This window comes from Geotrypetes seraphini, chromosome 2 (assembly GCF_902459505.1).
Source record: "Geotrypetes seraphini chromosome 2, aGeoSer1.1, whole genome shotgun sequence".
NCBI lineage: Eukaryota > Metazoa > Chordata > Amphibia > Gymnophiona > Dermophiidae > Geotrypetes > Geotrypetes seraphini.
Window position 1 is genome coordinate 183,946,042 of NC_047085.1, and position 17,461 is coordinate 183,963,502.

Genomic DNA, 17,461 nt, shown 5'->3' on the forward strand with positions numbered 1-17,461 from the left:
CCAAAGTCAGAACCAAAGAGAAGTGAGGTCTGTGGTTACTGCAGGCAGAATCATTTTGAAGGGTTTTTTTTGCACCATGAGGAGAAACATCCGTCCAGAGTGTTGCATGACACATGACACTTTGTTTTAATGAAAGGCTGATGAGCAAAAAACCTGTTCTCTTTGAAGCAGAGAATGCATTCTGTCTTACTGTATGTTTTGGTTTAACCCTTTGAAGTATTCAGCAGATGATGTTTTGTTCCCACTGGGTATCTGTGATTTTAATGTGGTTAGCTCCAGATTTAAGAGTCAAGTCAGGAGCATGGAAAGAGCCTGGTGGGAAGTCTGCTTTCAGAATATGAAAACAGCGCACCCTTGACACAAGCCTTTCATTTTCTGACCTCATAGGGGCAGGGGGTGGGGAGAAGGCACATAACTCTCAAGACTGGACTAAGTTAATAATTACATTTGTGCTGCATCAAAAATATAACCTACAACTTGTATGTTGACCCTTATTTCTGTAACTTCTGGAAAAGCGAACACTTGGCAGAAAATAAACTGTGCAAGCAAAATCATATGCAAAAAGCGCAGAGGAACTCATCCCCCCCCCCCCCCCAATCATTACATTAACATTTCATCAGCACCTACCTTTCCTTATCTCTGAACTCTTTGGGTCTCCCAGAGGGTGCAGGAAAACAAAACATAAGTCAAGTGAGACATAATTTCAAGAATCTCTTCATAAAAGCAGCTAATAAAATCCCAATAAATAAGACCATAACAGGAATTGACATAAAGGCTTGTTCTACTTTTTCCTTCCATTTTGGTTTTCTCCCATGTTGCCAGATTCTTAAATCTAGTCCTAAGCTTATAGTTTGAATTTATAGACAGAAGACTAAAACTAGCAAGTTTTTTAACACAATCACCGGTTTCTGCTCAGGAGGTGTCTCATCGTTAAGAAAGTCTAGGTGGTTGCATGGGAAAAGTCTGTAAGCATAGACACCCAGGAATTAATTCTATAGGCCCCCAAAGGACACCTGGTAGGTGCCTATTCTATAAAAGAACGTAGGTTCCTACTTTCCTTTATAGAATACTAGCGGAGCAGGCCAGATTCACATGTGCCAGACATAGAGTTGGAGTTACTGTGTGCACCTGTGTTTCAGAGATATGTGCCTAATTTGCAGCGTTCTGGAACTCACAGGTGCAACTGTTTGCCCCACCCACTCTACCCAGACTCCACCTGTGTACGCTCACCTGTAAACTATATGCTACCACAGACTATCACAGATTCAAGCAATGATTTTTTGTGCGCTGGTGGGTGCCTTGAAACTCAGATGGAAATGCCATTTCAAGGGCATTTCTTGCTGGGTTTGGGTACCTACCAGCACCTAAAAAGCTGGTGCTTTTTAGAGAATCACCCCCCCCCTCCCCATGGTGTAACCCTAATATATAAAGTCACCTTGGACAACTATCTTGTATATCGTCTAAAGTTCTCCTGTCTAATGTTCACTATATTGTCTTTAGACTTACGGTAAATGTACAATTGTAACCCATTCTGGTCTCCTGAAGAGGATGGTCTAGAAAACCAATAAATAAAATTTATGAGCACATGTGCAGGTTTACATTCATTTCTGCTAGTATTCTCTGCACATAACTGGTATTTAAATGTTAGGGCCTACTTTAACAATTAACCCCTAAGGGCTAGATACTGTAATGGTGCCTAAAGGTAGGTGCCACCATGATCTGCGCTAAGCTAATATTCTGCAAAGGGTGAGCTATGCAGTGTGCCCTTTATAGAATACCAGCTTAGAACGTATTTTGCACCTAACTTTGGGTGCGAGCATTCACACCCACCAAAGGCGGGCGTTAATACTGGCGCCCAACTGACAGCAGTTAGGTGCGCAAAAGCAGGTATTCTATAACACTGTGCATAATTTCTGGGAATGCTTCTACCCCCTCCCCACCAGCAATGCCCCTTCTATGTCTACACCCTCTTTGAAATTGCACTCATGATATAGAATAGGGTGTAGGCAGTGGCGTACCTAGCATATGTGACACCCGGGGCCCATCATTTTTTGACACCCCCCATCTATATGAAAAATATGATTTTTAGTAACAATCTACATATCGCACAACAAAAGTGTACCTAGGAAAAGGCAGCATCTTAAACACTGCAGTGAGCACTAGAACACCAACATATACATTGTAAAACTAAACAAACCAGATCCTGCACAGTCAATTGATCCAGTACAGTCGATGCTATCAGAAAGCCATGTCCCTTTCATACACACAGATAGATACATCTTTGCCCAATATGGAATAATCACAAACTAAAAATAGAAATATGTAGACAAAAGTTAAACTGAACTGCCAAGAAACCAGACTCTGCATACAATGCAACACAACAACACCACAAAAACAGTAATACATGTCCTCTAATACTATGCAAAATATAAAGACGGTAGATGTAAATTTGAAAAACTGATACATAACAATCACCACTTTACAAATTAACAAATAATGAGAAATATGAAAATACCATTTTATTGGACTAATCCCCGTAAGCTCGGTCCTCATCCCCACAAACCACCTGATTCCATCCACACAAGCCTTGAATTGTTTTATATTGAACTTATCATATTAAAATATAAAAAGAAACAATATTCTGTACAATTGTCAATTTATAAATCAGCGTCTTCTCCCCACTCTCTCTTCCCCATTTCCCTTCAGCGTCCTCAGCCCACTCTCTCTCCATTTTCCTTCAGCACACGCACATAAAAACAAGCAAGTAATTTTATATAATTTTCATTCTATTCATTCATAGAAATTAAAGTCTAAATAATGCCAGTCACATAACAAAACATAATTTTACAAAAATAATTCCCTGCAGTCAAGCCTGCAAGGATTACTAGATGTCTTTCAGCAGCTCCCCTCCCTCCCTCCCCGTTACCTTCGTGGCCAAGTCAAAATGATCTACCAACAATAAAATTTTAAAAACACAAAGCACATTGTACGCAGAGAAAATGTTAATTATCGTTTATATTCCGCGGGTTTTCAAAGAGGTCAAGGCAGATGACTTTATGCAATGTCACCTCAGTAACAACTATACAAAAATAGACAAATATACCCCCTCCCTTTTTATTAAACCGCAATAGCATTTTTTAGCGCAAGGAGCTACGCTGAATGCCCCACGTTGCTCTCGACGCTCCCTGCGCTAAAAACTGCTATTGCAGTTTAGTAAAAGGGGCCCATAGTGCAAAATATAGACAGCATATATAAATTCTCAAAACGGACACATTTTGATCACTAAATTGAAAATAAAATCATTTTTCCTACCTTTATGTTTGGTAATTTCATCAGTCTCTGGTTGCACTTTATTCTTCTGACTGTGCATCCAATATTTCTTTCCTTCTTTCAGCCTCCTGTATGCTTCCTCTCCTCCAGACTTCATTCCCTCCCCCAACTTTTTCTTTGTTTCATCCTGTCCCTTTCTTTCTTTCTCTCTCCATGCCCCCTTTCTTTCTGTATGTCTGTCTTTCTGTCTCTCTCCGTGCCCCATTTCTTTCTTTCACCCTGCCCCCTTCTTTCTTTCTCTCTCCATGCCCCCTTTCTTTCTCTATGTCTGTCTTTCTCTCTCTTTCCCCATGCCCCATTTTTTTTTCTTTCTTTCACCCTGCCCCATTTCTTTCTTTCTGGATCCCTGTCCCCCCCCCTTACTTTCTTTCTGGCTCCCTGGCTCCCCCCCTTTCTTTCTTTCTCCCTTCCCTCCCCCATGCCACCATCACTACCACAACCATGCTGCCACCACCGCCAGGGAAAGGCTGCCACTGGCCATCGGAAACAGGCCGGCGCTGAATTCGCCCTCCTTCTTTTCCCGCGGGCCGACCAATTCTGGCTGCCCGACGTCAATTCTAACGTCGGAGAGGACGTGCCGGGCCAGCCAGGCAGCGATTGGCTGGCCCAGAACGTCCTCTCCGACGTCAGAATTTACATCGGACGGCTAGAGTTGCTCGGCTTGGGGAAGAAAAGCAGCAGGGAGGGAGAATTCGGCGCCGGCTTCTTTCTTTCCCCGGCGGCAGCCTATTCCCCGGTAAGTGGCCAGCTGAACACCCCCTTGGGCCTTGCACCTGGGGCGGACCGCCCCCCCACACCCTCCTTGGTACGCCACTGGATGTAGGCGCAGTTCCATGTGTAGCTCCTAATTACTGCCAAAAAGAATGATACAGGGATAGAATTTATCCACGTCCCCTTCCCCGTGGTTAACCACAGGAAATCATCCCCATGTTATTCTTTAAGGAGAGAGGAAAAGCTCAGAGTATGAATGGGCACAACCACTGACCCTCAAGCCTTGCACAGAAGAATGCTGGTGTAGAAGGACTGTGGGTGAGATAGACACTAAAGAATGACAGTCTCTGGTATCCAGAGCAGATATTGTGATGTCATAATGCCTCATTCCACCAATACGTAAGAGCCAACCTCATTAGTGACGTTCATTATCCTATACTTGGCTCACATAAGAATCAGAGTATGAATGGGCTCAGCCACTAACCCTCAAGTCTAGCATTGAAGAATGCTGGTGTAGAAGGACTGAGGTTGAGACAGACACTAAAGAATGACACGGGATGGTTTCCTGCGGTTATCCATGAGGATGGGGACAAATTCTGTTGCTGTGTCATTCTCTGAGGGGATTATTAGTGTCTAATTTATTAATTTGTTTACACACAGATCTGGGATCCACACCCAAATCTGGGCAACCTATGCAGAACTCAGGAATAGGGTTTTTTTTAAACATTTGCTTTCTTGTAAAGTAGCCTGCAGTCAGCACCCGCAGGATATCTTGAGACTGCAGTAAGCTCATCTATCATTATGAAGTGTCTCTGGCTCCTCCCTTTCCTGCAAATGTTACGCTTATTGTGACTTTGGTCTTTTTGTCTTCTGCTTCTCTTGCAACAGGTGGATGAGTTGTACGAAGCCTATTGCAACCGCAGACGCCTCCGAGAAGGCGCCTGCAAAATGAAGCAGGCATTTGCAATGTCGCCTTGCAGCAAGGCTGCCCGAGAGAGCTTGTCTGAAATCAATAAGAGTTATAAAGAGTACACCGAGGTACTCATGCATTGCTCAACTTATTGCTAGTGGTAGCTAAGACCAAATAAGTATACTGAAGCCCACAAAATAATGTGGCAATTAGTTAAAATCAGAGATTCTCAACCCAATTCATGGGACACACCCTGCCAGTCAAGTTATCAGAAATCTGCAATAGCATAGTGTAGCATAGTGGTTAGAGCTACAGTCAGCACCCTGAGGCTGTGGGTTCAAACCCCATGATCCTGGGTAAGTCACTTAATCCTACACTGCCCCAGGTATATTAAATAGACTGTGAGCCTGCCAGGACAGAAGGGAAAATGCTTGAGTACCTGATTTGTAACCCACTCTGACCTTCCTTGGGAGGCTAAAAAAAACTGAATAAATAAATAAAATATATTTACATGTACTGCCACCATTCTAAGCAAATCTCTCTCATGCATATTCATTGTGGGTGTCCTGAAAACCAAACTGGTTGGGTGTGTTCCAAGGACTAGGTTGAAACCATTGGTTAAAACAGATGCATTCAGTTTCCCCTTCTGCCAGCTTCATATCAGTTTTAACATTTCTAGAAGTGCCTACAATTTGACAACTGCATCAATTATGGATTGTTAAGAAGATCAGGACCAACCAACGAGCAGGCTGAGAGGGCGAGGCTAGGGGTGGGGCTAGGGGCAAGACTGAGGCTTGGCGTGGCATGGGCATAACAGGGTGTGGATGGGTGGAACTGGGTGGGCTTGGGGGCGGGTCTATGGGTCCGGATTTTACGTATATAAAATCTGGGATCCCAACCTAAATATAAACCAAGACCCCCATTTTGGGGCCTTTTTTGGGGGGGCCCCAAAATCTCAGTTTATATTCAAGTACGGTATATACAATAATTCTTGGAGGGAGACAAAGAAGCCATATGTTGTTTTGGAGATGTCCAGTTGCACCATCTCCAGCTTCCTGGAATACAATTAATTTAAAGCAAAGAGAAGAGGTGCAACCATAAATAATAATAATAATAATAATTTTATTTCTTATATACCGCTATACCATAAGTTCAAAGCGGTTTACAACAAGATATATACAATGAGAGTGTGAGAAGTTTACAACAAGATACATACAATGAGGGTATGAGATGTTAGGGGAAAAGAAAGTACTTTCTGGGATAAAGTAGAACCCTGGTGCCCTGGATCAAAAATGAGAGTGGGAATCTAGACCTTCTTGATTTCTGAGTCAGTGTGTTTGTGGGAGACTTCCATGACTCACATTGTCTTGTGCTTTCTTTAAATCTCTATGCTGGAGAAGTCCCTTCCTGTGCAAAAGTTAGAGCGATGGCACTTGTAGGGGGAAGTGGGTATATTTTTGTTGCCCTAATGGATCCTTTACTAAGGTATGCTGCTGAGCAGTACACATTACCGAGCCGCCCATTCTATTCCTTTGTAAAACCCGCCAAAGTTCAGGTTTCAAGTTTTATTTAAAATTTGATTAATCGCTTAATGTTAACAATGTACAAAAATAAAAAGTCAGGGAAGCACAATATGTGAGACATGGACTTAACATACCAATACTTACATTGCCAAAGGGGAAGGGAGGTAATATATACAATAGGAAATAGGAAAGGAACAAATATGGGAAAAAGTTAGTACATGTCAGAATCTTTCTGGTATAATGTTGGTCTTGAGTCTAATTTCTTGTGCCCTACAGAATATGTGCACTGTGGAAGCCGAGATGGAAAATCTTCTGGGGGAATTTTACATTAAGATGAAAGGTAATGTCTTTGTTTTAGACAGAATACGAGCCATGTTTCTCAACATTCTTTCAGGCAGCTTGTAGGCTTGTGTATATGCCACTCAGTCAGAGCACTAGAAAATGATAGCTGACCTAACTCGAGTGGTCCAGCCAGCTCATAGACTTTACTGCCTCCAGAATCTTCTTCATGTGGCATTTGCCTCCACTACTGTCTTACTTTCACTTGCTGAAATGAATCCTTGTAATTGTTGGGGGGGGGGTATCTGAAAATGTATACAAAAGCTGAAAGTTAAATAGAGAAAACATACCTTAACATCAAGGGTATTTTAAGTAATTTTTTTGAAAACCTAACAACTCTTATTAGAAGTACTGCAGTGGATTTGCTTGGTGCGTAGAGGTAAATGGTGGTACACGTTTGATATCATAGAGTTATTGAGAGGTGCGTACACGGAGTAAGGGTGGGTGATGAAAACAAAAAAAAAGACCCCCTTTTACAAAGCAATTCCTGGCACAGCAAATGCAATGCAATCCATTCAATTCCTATGGGCTGTGTCACATTCGCTGCGCCAGGACTCACTACCGTGACTTTTTAAAAGGGGCCCAAAATGTGGTAAAACAAACAAAACATCTTTATAGTGATGTACTAAAATTCAGGAGTTCTCAACCTAGTCCTTGGGACCAGTGGCATTGCAAGGAGGCTGGGGGGGAAGGAGGTTGTTTCGCCCTGGGTGCCATCTTCATGGTGCGTGCCGGCACCTCTCCTCCACCTCCCTACAAACCTCTTTAACGTTCACTGGTGCGAGCAGCATCTTTCATTTGTTGCATGTGCTGGCCTCGGCTCTCTTCTGATATGACTTAGAACATAAGAACATAAGAAGCGCCATCTCCGGATCAGACCTTCGGTCCATCAAGTCCGGCGATCCGCACACGCGGAGGCCCTGCCAGGTATACACCTGGCTTATTTTATAGCCAACCATATCTTTATATGCCTCTCTCAAGGAGATATGCATCTAGTTTGCTTTTGAAGCCTAGGACTGTCGATTCCGCAATAATCTCCCCTGGGAGAGTATTCCAGATGTCAACCACTCTCTGTGTGAAGCAGAACTTCCTGATATTAGTCCTGAACTTGCCCCCCCTTAGCTTCATTTCATGTCCTCTTGTCCGTGTCAAATTGGACAATGTAAATAGTTTTTTCTGCTCTATTTTGTCGATTCCTTTCAGTATTTTGAAGGTCTCGATCATATCCCCACGCAGTCTCCTTTTCTCAAGGGAGAACAATCCCAGTGTTTTAAGTCGATCCTCATATTCCAGTTTCTCCATACCCTTTACTAGTTTAGTTGCTCGTCTCTGCACCCTCTCCAGCAGTTTTATATCCTTCTTTAAGTAGGGAGACCAATGTTGGACGCAGTATTCCAAGTGGGGTCTGACCATTGCCCTATAAAGCGGCATTATAACTTTCTCCGATCTACTCGAGATTCCTTTCTTTATCATGCCCAACATTCTATTTGCCTTATTTGCCGCTGCCGCGCATTGTGCCGACGGCTTCAGGGTCCTATCTATCAGTACACCCAGATCCCTTTCTTGTTCACTTTTTCCCAGAGTTGCACCTGACATTCTGTACTCGTATTCCTTATTTTTACTGCCTAAATGCATTACCTTGCATTTCTCCACGTTGAACTTCATCTGCCATTTCTCCGCCCATTTTTCTAACCGACACAAATCACTCTGGAGTTCCTCACTGTCCTCCTGCGATCTGATTGCGGGTCCAAGACATGACGCCAGAAGAGAGCTGAGGTCCGGCGTGATCAGTGGGTGGAAGATGCTCGCACAAGCGAACATTTCGAGAGGTTCACATTGGGTAGGTGCGCTCAAGCAGCAGGGAAGAGTGGGGGGCATACTGTGTGGCGATTTCAGGCGCCACTTCCCTCACTATGTCACTGCTTGGGACACAGCCAGCCATTTGGGTTTTGAGGATCGACACAATGAACATGCATGGAAGAGATCTGCATACAGTGGAGGCACTGCATGAAGTCTGTCTCTAGCATTTTCCTTATACATTGTGGCTACTGACAGTGTGTCCTCATGAACTCTCACTAGCAGTCCACTGTATTTTCCACAAACTTGAGTTGAAACAGGTCAGACTTCATCAAAGTTTTATTGTTCTTACTATTATTACTGTTGGCAGAATGTACCTTCAGTCAATCAACATTGCACACCAGGATTTCTTCCATTTTTCACTGGGTTTTTCAGTTCCAAACAAAAACATGCTTCATTTAAATTCAAAAAGGAAACAACGCTCCAGTAATTAGTCCAAACCACTATTCCCACAATGCCCTTCATTCACTTTTCTTGGTAGATTAATCTGTAATTTCCCAGATCTCCCCTGAAACCCTTTTAAAAAATTGGAATAACATTGGCCACCCTCCAGTCTTCAGGTACTACAGATGATTTTAGTGACAGGTTACAGATCACTAACAGCAGGTCAGCAATTTCATGTGTGAATTCCTTTGGCCCTTGTGGATTTACCGCTATCATGCTGAAAGAAGGGGAAAGAGTGTTGGCGGAGTCTCCCAACGCTCGGCAGTACCCTCGTTCAGCACTATTGATGAAATTATGCGGCGCCTGCAGAGGGAGATAATGCCGGGGAACAGCCCACTGGAGACACCAGCAGTGAGTGACGCTGTGGCGGACATCCGAGGTCTCAATGCCACCCTCAGTCCCGACACTTGAGTTCCGCCCCCTCAACCCCAGAGGGCAAGCTCTCCTCGCGAGCTCAATACGTCCAAAGAGGCAGAGAGTGAACCTCGAGAGGCCAGTGAGGGCTTGTCAGTGAGCTCAGGAGAGGTTTTATTAAACCCGCGGAGCCAGCCTGAGGAAGGAACATCGGAGGGGACGGCTCAAGGCAGACAGGAGGTACGTATGGAATCTGAGAAGCTTCTTGTGCTCCCTACATCTTTCTCAACGATTGTTAAACCTCCTTGTGGGATCACTTTTTAATTTGTCGATTTGGCTTAGTACATCTTCCAGATTCGCAGAAATTTCTTTCAGTTCCTCCGCATCATCATCCTTAAGTACTATTTCCAGTTCTGGAAGATCTCTTATATCTTCTTCCATAAAGACCGAAGCAAAAAATTCATTCAGTCTCTCCGCTATGGCCTTATCCTCCCTGAGTGCCCCTTTTGCTCCTTGATCATCCAACAGTCCCGTGGATTCCCTCACTGGTTTTCTGCTTCTGATGTACCTAAAGAAATTGTTATGAGTTTTTGCCTCTTTGGCAAATTTCTCTTCATATTCTTTCTTAGCTTTCTTTATCAATGCTTTGCATCTAACTTGCCAGTGCTTGTGTCTCTTCTTATTTTCTTCATTCGGATCCTTTTTCCATTCTTTAAAGGATTTTTTTTGGCTCTAATACCTCTTTCACTTCACTTTTTAACCATGCATGCTCTTGTTTCCTCTTCTTTCCACCTTTGCTAATACATGGGATACATCTGGTCTGGGCTTCCACGGTGGTATTTTTAAATAACATTCATGCCTGATTTACAGTCCTAACCTTTACATTGATCCTTTTAGCTTCTTTTTAACCATTTTCCTCATTTTATTATAGTCTTCCTTTCAAAAATTAAATGCCTCTACAGTAGATTTCTTATGCGATGTCACTCCAGGTATCAGCTCAAATTTGATCACATTATGATCACTGTTTCCAAGCGGACCCAACACAGTTAATTCCTGCACTATGCCTTGCATTCCACTAAGGACCAAATTTAAAATAGTTCCCCCTCTTGTCGGTTCCCAGACCAGTTTCTCCAAGAAGCAGTCATGTATGACATCTAGGAATTTTACCTCCCTAGCACTCCCTGATGTAACATTAAACCCTACATCTTCCAGATTCAGAGAGATTTCTTTCAGTTCCTCTACATCATCACCTTTGAAAACTATTTCCGGTTCAGGTACATCTCTTACATTTTCTTCCATAAAAACCGAAGCATAGAATTCATTCAGTCTCTCTGCTATGGCCTTATCCTCCCTGAGTGCCCCTTTTGCTCCTTGATCATCCAATGGTCCCACAGATTCCCTCACAGGCTTTCTGCTTCTGATATTCCTTTAAAAACTGTTATGAGTTTTTGACTCTTTGGCAAGTTTCTCTTCATATTCTTCTTAGCTTTCTTTATCAATGCTTTGCATCTAACTTGCCGGTGCTTATGTCTATTCTTATTTTTTTCATTTGGATCCTTTTTCCATTCTTTAAAGGATGATTTTTTGGCTCTAATAGCCTTTTTCACTTCACCAGGAGACCAGGTGATCCTCATGTCCACCAGTCACCCAGCTGTCTACATGCCTAATGATCAAATCACCAACTACAACTGCTGTCCTAACCCTTCCCTCCAGAGCAGAAGCCCCTAGAAACACTTCCTTGGTGCGAGATCATATTGCACCCCATGGTGGACAGGTGCGAGATCATTAAATATGGAGTCCCCAGGGTGCCTTGCTGTCCCCGCTCCTATACATCAGACTAGTGGTCGACATCGCCCAAAAATACAAAATCAAAATCCATTCCTATGCAGACGACATTCAGTTTCTCCTCCCGCTAGGTATAAACCAAGCAACCCAACTCACCAGCCTTCAACACTGCCTCACCGACATGAAGAATTGGATGACAGATAACAAAATCCAGCTAAATGCTGCAAAAAACTGAACTACTATGGATCAGAAAGAAGAACACTAGTTTCACCTGCCCAACACTATCTTGGGACTCCACACTCTTGTCAGCAAAAGACCAAGTGCATAGTCTTGGGGTGATACTAGATGGCCACCTGTCCCTTTCAGCTCATATCTCTCAAGTGGTCTCTATCTCCTTCTATTACCTGCGCCAGCTAAAAAGGATCAAACCCTATATCACTAAACCTGACCTAGCCAAACTCCTCTATGCCTATATTCTCTCTAGAAAGGACTTTTGTAACTCCATCTTCAATGGAATCACCACCAAAGAACTCAAACGCCTCTAGCATGTCCAGAACTCTGCAATCCACCTACATCTCCCCAGCTCTCCATGCAGAACACTGGCTACCAGTTAACAAATGCTATGTTTTCAAAGTCCTCATGATGGCTACAAGAGAAGTTTTTTGGCACCATGAACCTTAAATAATTGAAGTTCGTTTAATAGATGATGAAATTTTTGTAACTATATGATAATTGAAGAAAATAAGTTGAATCAATGTAATGAAATCAAATGAAATATAAGGGAAAGACAGTTCTGAATAAGAATAATGAGAATGATTTGATGAATTGAGAATTACAAGAACCAGTTGGTTTTGAGTTTCAAAAATGGCATGCTAATTGTGAAGTATTTAAACAATTTTTTAAAGTAAAATAATTTTATAAAGTAATTAATAAATTAATGAATTTTACAAGTATTTATATAATAAGATGAAGATAGTTTTGAAAGTGTCAGTTTATTAAAAATTAATTGAATTGGTAGAGAGGGAAACAAGCCAGTGATGTTATAAGGAGGCAGGAGAATAAGTTATTTCTTTTTCTCATGAAGAAGTCCCAGTATGGGAAAATGTACTCCTAAGTCTGAGGCTTGTCCCCTAATAAATTTGATTCAAGTACTTCAAAATTTAAATTAAGTACTCCCTATTTAATTTAAATTTAATTTAAATCTATATGAAGAAATTTAGAATAGTGTGTCCATTTTTTAGTTTTTGCTAATGGTCTCCATTATATTATTTTGCTACAAGAGATTCCACCACATCACCCCTGCCTACATCACATCAAAACTACCCCAATACACTCCTGTCCACCCACTCCGCTCTGAAGCTGACAAACAACTATGCATCCCTGCAAGAAGATCCCTTCAAATGGAAACAGCGCGCAGACGCTCATACAGCCACTTCGTCCCCCGTCTTTGGAACCAATTGCCTGCCCAGATAAGATCACAAGACTCGCTGATGACCTTCCGAAAAACACTGAAGACTCACCTCTTCAAGTGAACAGCCCCCTCGGACCGCCTTCTCCTTGCTCCTAGCTCCCCTTCCTAACTCTTGGCCCTGTTCTCCCCGCTCCCCCTACATCTCCCCTCCTGTCTTTCTATGACCGCCTATAAACTTTGTCCTATAATTTTATTGTGAATGTCAATTGTAACCCGTTCTGAGCTCCCAGGAGAACAGGATAGAAATCTAAATAAATATTGCACCCCATGGTGGGCAGGTCCTGGCTACTGGACTATTTCCTACCTCACCAGGATGATGATGATCTCCTTTTAGGAGGCCTCCCTCCTCCAAGGCAGCACAAGAGCTGCCAGACTGGAGTTAGAACTTCTCTACAATGTCCCTGTAGGTCTCCCTCAGCTTCTCCACTTCAAAGCTGAATCGATAAGTGTTTAAATTAGGTGTCTAAAAGTTAGATGTCTTACTTAGATACCTGAGAATTTTTATTTTAAGATTATACGTGTGTGTGTGTGTGTGTGTGTGTGTTAGTATGAGTCAAGTTAAGAGAAAAACTTGTATCGAAAAACTTGTACTGTTTGGCAAATTGTAATCTCTTAACTGCATATTATGTATGTTTAACCTGTAACCCGTTCTGAGCTCTTTTGGGAGAATGGGTTAGAAAATAAACGAAATAAAGAAAACCGATGAGCCATTATCAATACTGAAAGATCCACTGCTTGTTGTTCTCTGAAATGACCAGTAGATGACAGGTTCGGTGCTGGGGCCAATCCTGTTCAATATGTATGTAAGTGACATTGCTGAAGGGTTAGAAGGAAAAGTGTGCCTTTTTGCAGATGATACCAAGATTTGTAACAGAGTAGACACCGAAGAGGGAGTGGAAAATATGAAAAAGGATCTGCAAAAGTTAGAGGAATGGTCTAATGCCTGGCAACTAAAATTCAATGCAAAGAAATGCAGAGTAATGCATTTGGGGATTAATAATAGGAAGGAACCGTATATGCTGGGAGGAGAGAAGCTGATATGCACGGACGGGGAGAGGGACCTTGGGGTGATAGTGTCCGAAGATCTAAAGGCGAAAAAACAGTGTGACAAGGCAGTGGCTGCTGCCAGAAGGATTCTGGGCTGTATAAAGAGAGGCGTAGTCAGTAGAAGAAAGAAGGTGTTGATGCCCCTGTACAGGTCATTGGTGAGGCCCCACTTGGAGTATTGTGTTCAGTTTTGGAGACCGTATCTGGCGAAAGACGTAAGAAGACTTGAGGCGGTCCAGAGGAGGGCGACGAAAATGATAGGAGGCTTGCACCAGAAGACATATGAGGAGAGACTGGAAGCCCTGAATATGTATACCCTAGAGGAAAGGAGAGACAGGGGAGATATGATTCAGACGTTCAAATACTTAAAGGGTATTAACGTAGAACAAAATCTTTTCCAGAGAAAGGAAAATGGTAAAACCAGAGGACATAATTTGAGGTTGAGGGGTGGTAGATTCAGGGGCAATGTTAGGAAATTCTACTTTACGGAGAGGGTGGTGGATGCCTGGAATGCGCTCCCGAGAGAGGTGGTGGAGAGTAAAACTGTGACTGAGTTCAAAGAAGCGTGGGATGAACACAGAAGATTTAGAATCAGAAAATAATATTAAAGATTGAACTAGGCCAGTTACTGGGCAGACTTGTACGGTCTGTGTCTGTGTATGGCCGTTTGGAGGAGGATGGGCAGGGGAGGGCTTCAATGGCTTGGAGGGTGTAGATGGGCTGGAGTAAGTCTTAACAGAGATTTCGGCAGTTGGAACCCAAGCACAGTACCGGGTAAAGCTTTGGATTCTCGCCCAGAAATAGCTAAGAAGAAAAAAAAAAAAAAATTTTAAATTGAATCAGGTTGGGCAGACTGGATGGACCATTCGGGTCTTTATCTGCCGTCATCTACTATGTTACTATGTTACTATGGCAGTGCTATTTACCAGAGCCATTTGAACAAAATGAGGTCGCGTGGCTTTATTCAACAATGAATTCAGGTCAGTGAATAAGTAGTAGGTGATACTTTTTTAATTGGTCTAATTTAAAGACATTTATTAATAGCTTGGAGCAAGTGAGCAAACATGACAAAACCCTACTTTACTTGGATCACAAATACTTCGGGTTTCTAACAATTGATTTAGTCCTGAGTTCACTTCTGCCTTCTGTCACATTGCTTATTCATACTGCTAAATCTGAATCAGAATATAATATTAAAAATTGAACTAAGGCTAGTACTGGGCAGACTTGCACGGTCTGTGTATATGGCCGTTTGGTGGAGGATGGGCTGGGGAGGGCTTCAATGGTTGGGAGGGTATAGATGGGCTTGAGTAGGTTTTAACGGAGATTTTGGCAGTTGGAACCCAAGCACAGTACCGGGTAGAGCTTTGGATTCTTGCCCAGAAATAGCTAAGAAGAAAAAATTGAAATTGAATCAGGTTGGGCAGACTGGATGGACCATTCGGGTCTTTATCTGCCATCATCTACTATGTTACTATGTGTGGGAGACATTATATCTTTCTGATCTTTACTATATATATCTTTCCTGAAATGTGGCTTCTATTACAGTATTTTTAATGCCTTGAGATGAGAGTCTAAAGGCCAGGTTATTTGTTTACCAAATCTATTTTTTTTGGGGGGGGGATGAACAATGTCTTTTTACTATGGAAGAGCAAATATGCATACCTGAAATTTTCAGAACCATCCACAAGGAAACATCTTTCATGTTATATCTTTGATGTGTTTGAAGGGTTTGGGGTAATATCTGCTATGCAGTAACATTAGGAGGTTCCTTAGAGTTAAATGCATTTAATTCAGGGAATTGTTAGGAATGAGATAATAGAAAAGAATAAAATGTTGGCCAAAGAAAGATGACTCCCTCCTAGAAAGGAGAATTACCAAACCTGAGTATAAGAGAAATGGTAATTCTGTAATAGCTTGCCGAACAGTACAAAATATTTGTAAAGAAGTGCTGCCATCTAATGGTGATGTGTAGGTTTAGCAGGCATTGACAAGCATAATCTAAAACTTCAGGATGGATGTCTAAACTCATAAATAGAGCTGACAGGATTTCTGTGTGTGCAGAAAGTGAAAAAAGCAAAGGGAACACCCCTATGCAAAGACTGGACCAAATCAAACAAAAGTAGGAGTCAGTCAGATAGCAAATCAAACAGCCATGCTTGTGGCCCTGGAAGTGGAACCTAGACACTGCAGAATGATGGCATCTGGTGGCCAGACTCAGAATGCATGCATGCCAACTTCTAGAGGGCCCCTAATCAAGGACTGTCCCTGCAATGGCTGTTTGACCAAAGAACTGGAATAAGGACAAATGCTGGCTATAGTATACTTGGATTTCAAGAAGGCTTTGGATATTTTCCCAATACAGAAAGTTCATAGATAAGCTAAGCAACCTGAGGGTAGATCCTGTGTCTGTAAACTGACTTAAAAACTGGTAAGATAATAAGTAACAGAGTGTAGTCCTAGACCTATATTTTATAAAAGTGGTTTTGCAGAGGGACCAGTAGGAAAGATACAAATATCAACACTAGGGTGTACACTCCAGATGGAATAGAAAAAAATGAAGAGCAATCTTAATTTGCTCAAAGCATTGTCAAGAATCTGATAATTAAAAGTAGTGCACAGAAAGTATACAGTTAATTCAGTGCAATGCAATACAATGTCTTATATCCCACAATTCTCTACAAGGAATCTATGTGATTTACAATAAGAATTAGATCCAGTTCTTGAAGTTACATTTTTTAAGTCATATCTTATGAATGTCAAAGAGAAGAGGTGAAAGGATAAGAGGTTGGCTAGAGAGAGAAGAGATATGTCTTTAGCTTCTTCTGGAAGTCAGGGTAAGTGATAGGTTGTCTTAGGTGTGTTCAAGGTTGTCTTAGGTATGTCTTAGGTTGTCTTAGGTATGTTCAAGATAAGAGGTCTTTGGTATTCAGAGGTAGCCTTGAACATCTTCTTCCTCTGAACTTATTGAGGTGATGGGAAGGATAATTAGATTCATGCCATTTTTTAAATTTGGATTATAAGCCCACTTTTCCAAATGGTGTTCAAGGTGGCTTACAGTGGTTTTAAAATCCAAGAGGAGAAATTTGAGAGATCTGTACCTAGTTTGGGGTGGGGTGGGGGGTAAGATGTAAGGTACTATTGTGCACCAATCAGGAGAGAAAGATTATCTCTGATCCTGGCAAGTCAATAAAATCTTAAGAGACATAGGGAGAAGCACTACCAGCAGAGGAAGATGCACATCATTGGTTGGACATTATTTGGAGAGATTAGAATAATCATAAGAACATAAGAATAGCCTTACTGGGTAAGACAAATAGTCCATCAAGCCCAGTAGCCCGTTCTCATGGTGGCCAATCCAGGTCACTAGTACCTGGCCAAAACCCAAAGAGTAGCAACATTCCATGCTACCGGTCCAGGACAAGCAGTGGCTTTCCCCATGTCTTTCTCAATAACAGATTATGGACTTTTCCTCCAGGAACTTGGCCAAACCTTTCTTAAAACTAGCAACGCTATCCACTCTTACCACATCCTCTGGCAATGCGTTCCAGAGCTTAACTATTCTCTGAGTGAAAAAATATTTCCTCCTATTGATTTTAAAAGTATTTCCCTGCAACTTCATCAAGTGTCCCCTAGTCTTTCTAATTTCTGACGGAGTAAAAACTCGATCCATTTGTACCTGTTCTACTT

The 17,461-nt window shown here is 42.1% G+C and overlaps 1 protein-coding gene across 1 annotated transcript in view; it reads left to right on the top strand.

The window, feature by feature from the left end:
* RIPOR2 (RHO family interacting cell polarization regulator 2) overlaps positions 1-17,461 on the top strand; it is a 183,813-nt gene that overhangs the window by 82,455 nt on the left and 83,897 nt on the right. Inside the window, exons 7-8 of the mRNA XM_033934958.1 lie at positions 4,930-5,079; positions 6,751-6,814. Of these exons, the coding sequence (XP_033790849.1) occupies positions 4,930-5,079; positions 6,751-6,814 (214 nt within the window). The remainder of the gene's footprint in view (positions 1-4,929; positions 5,080-6,750; positions 6,815-17,461) is intronic.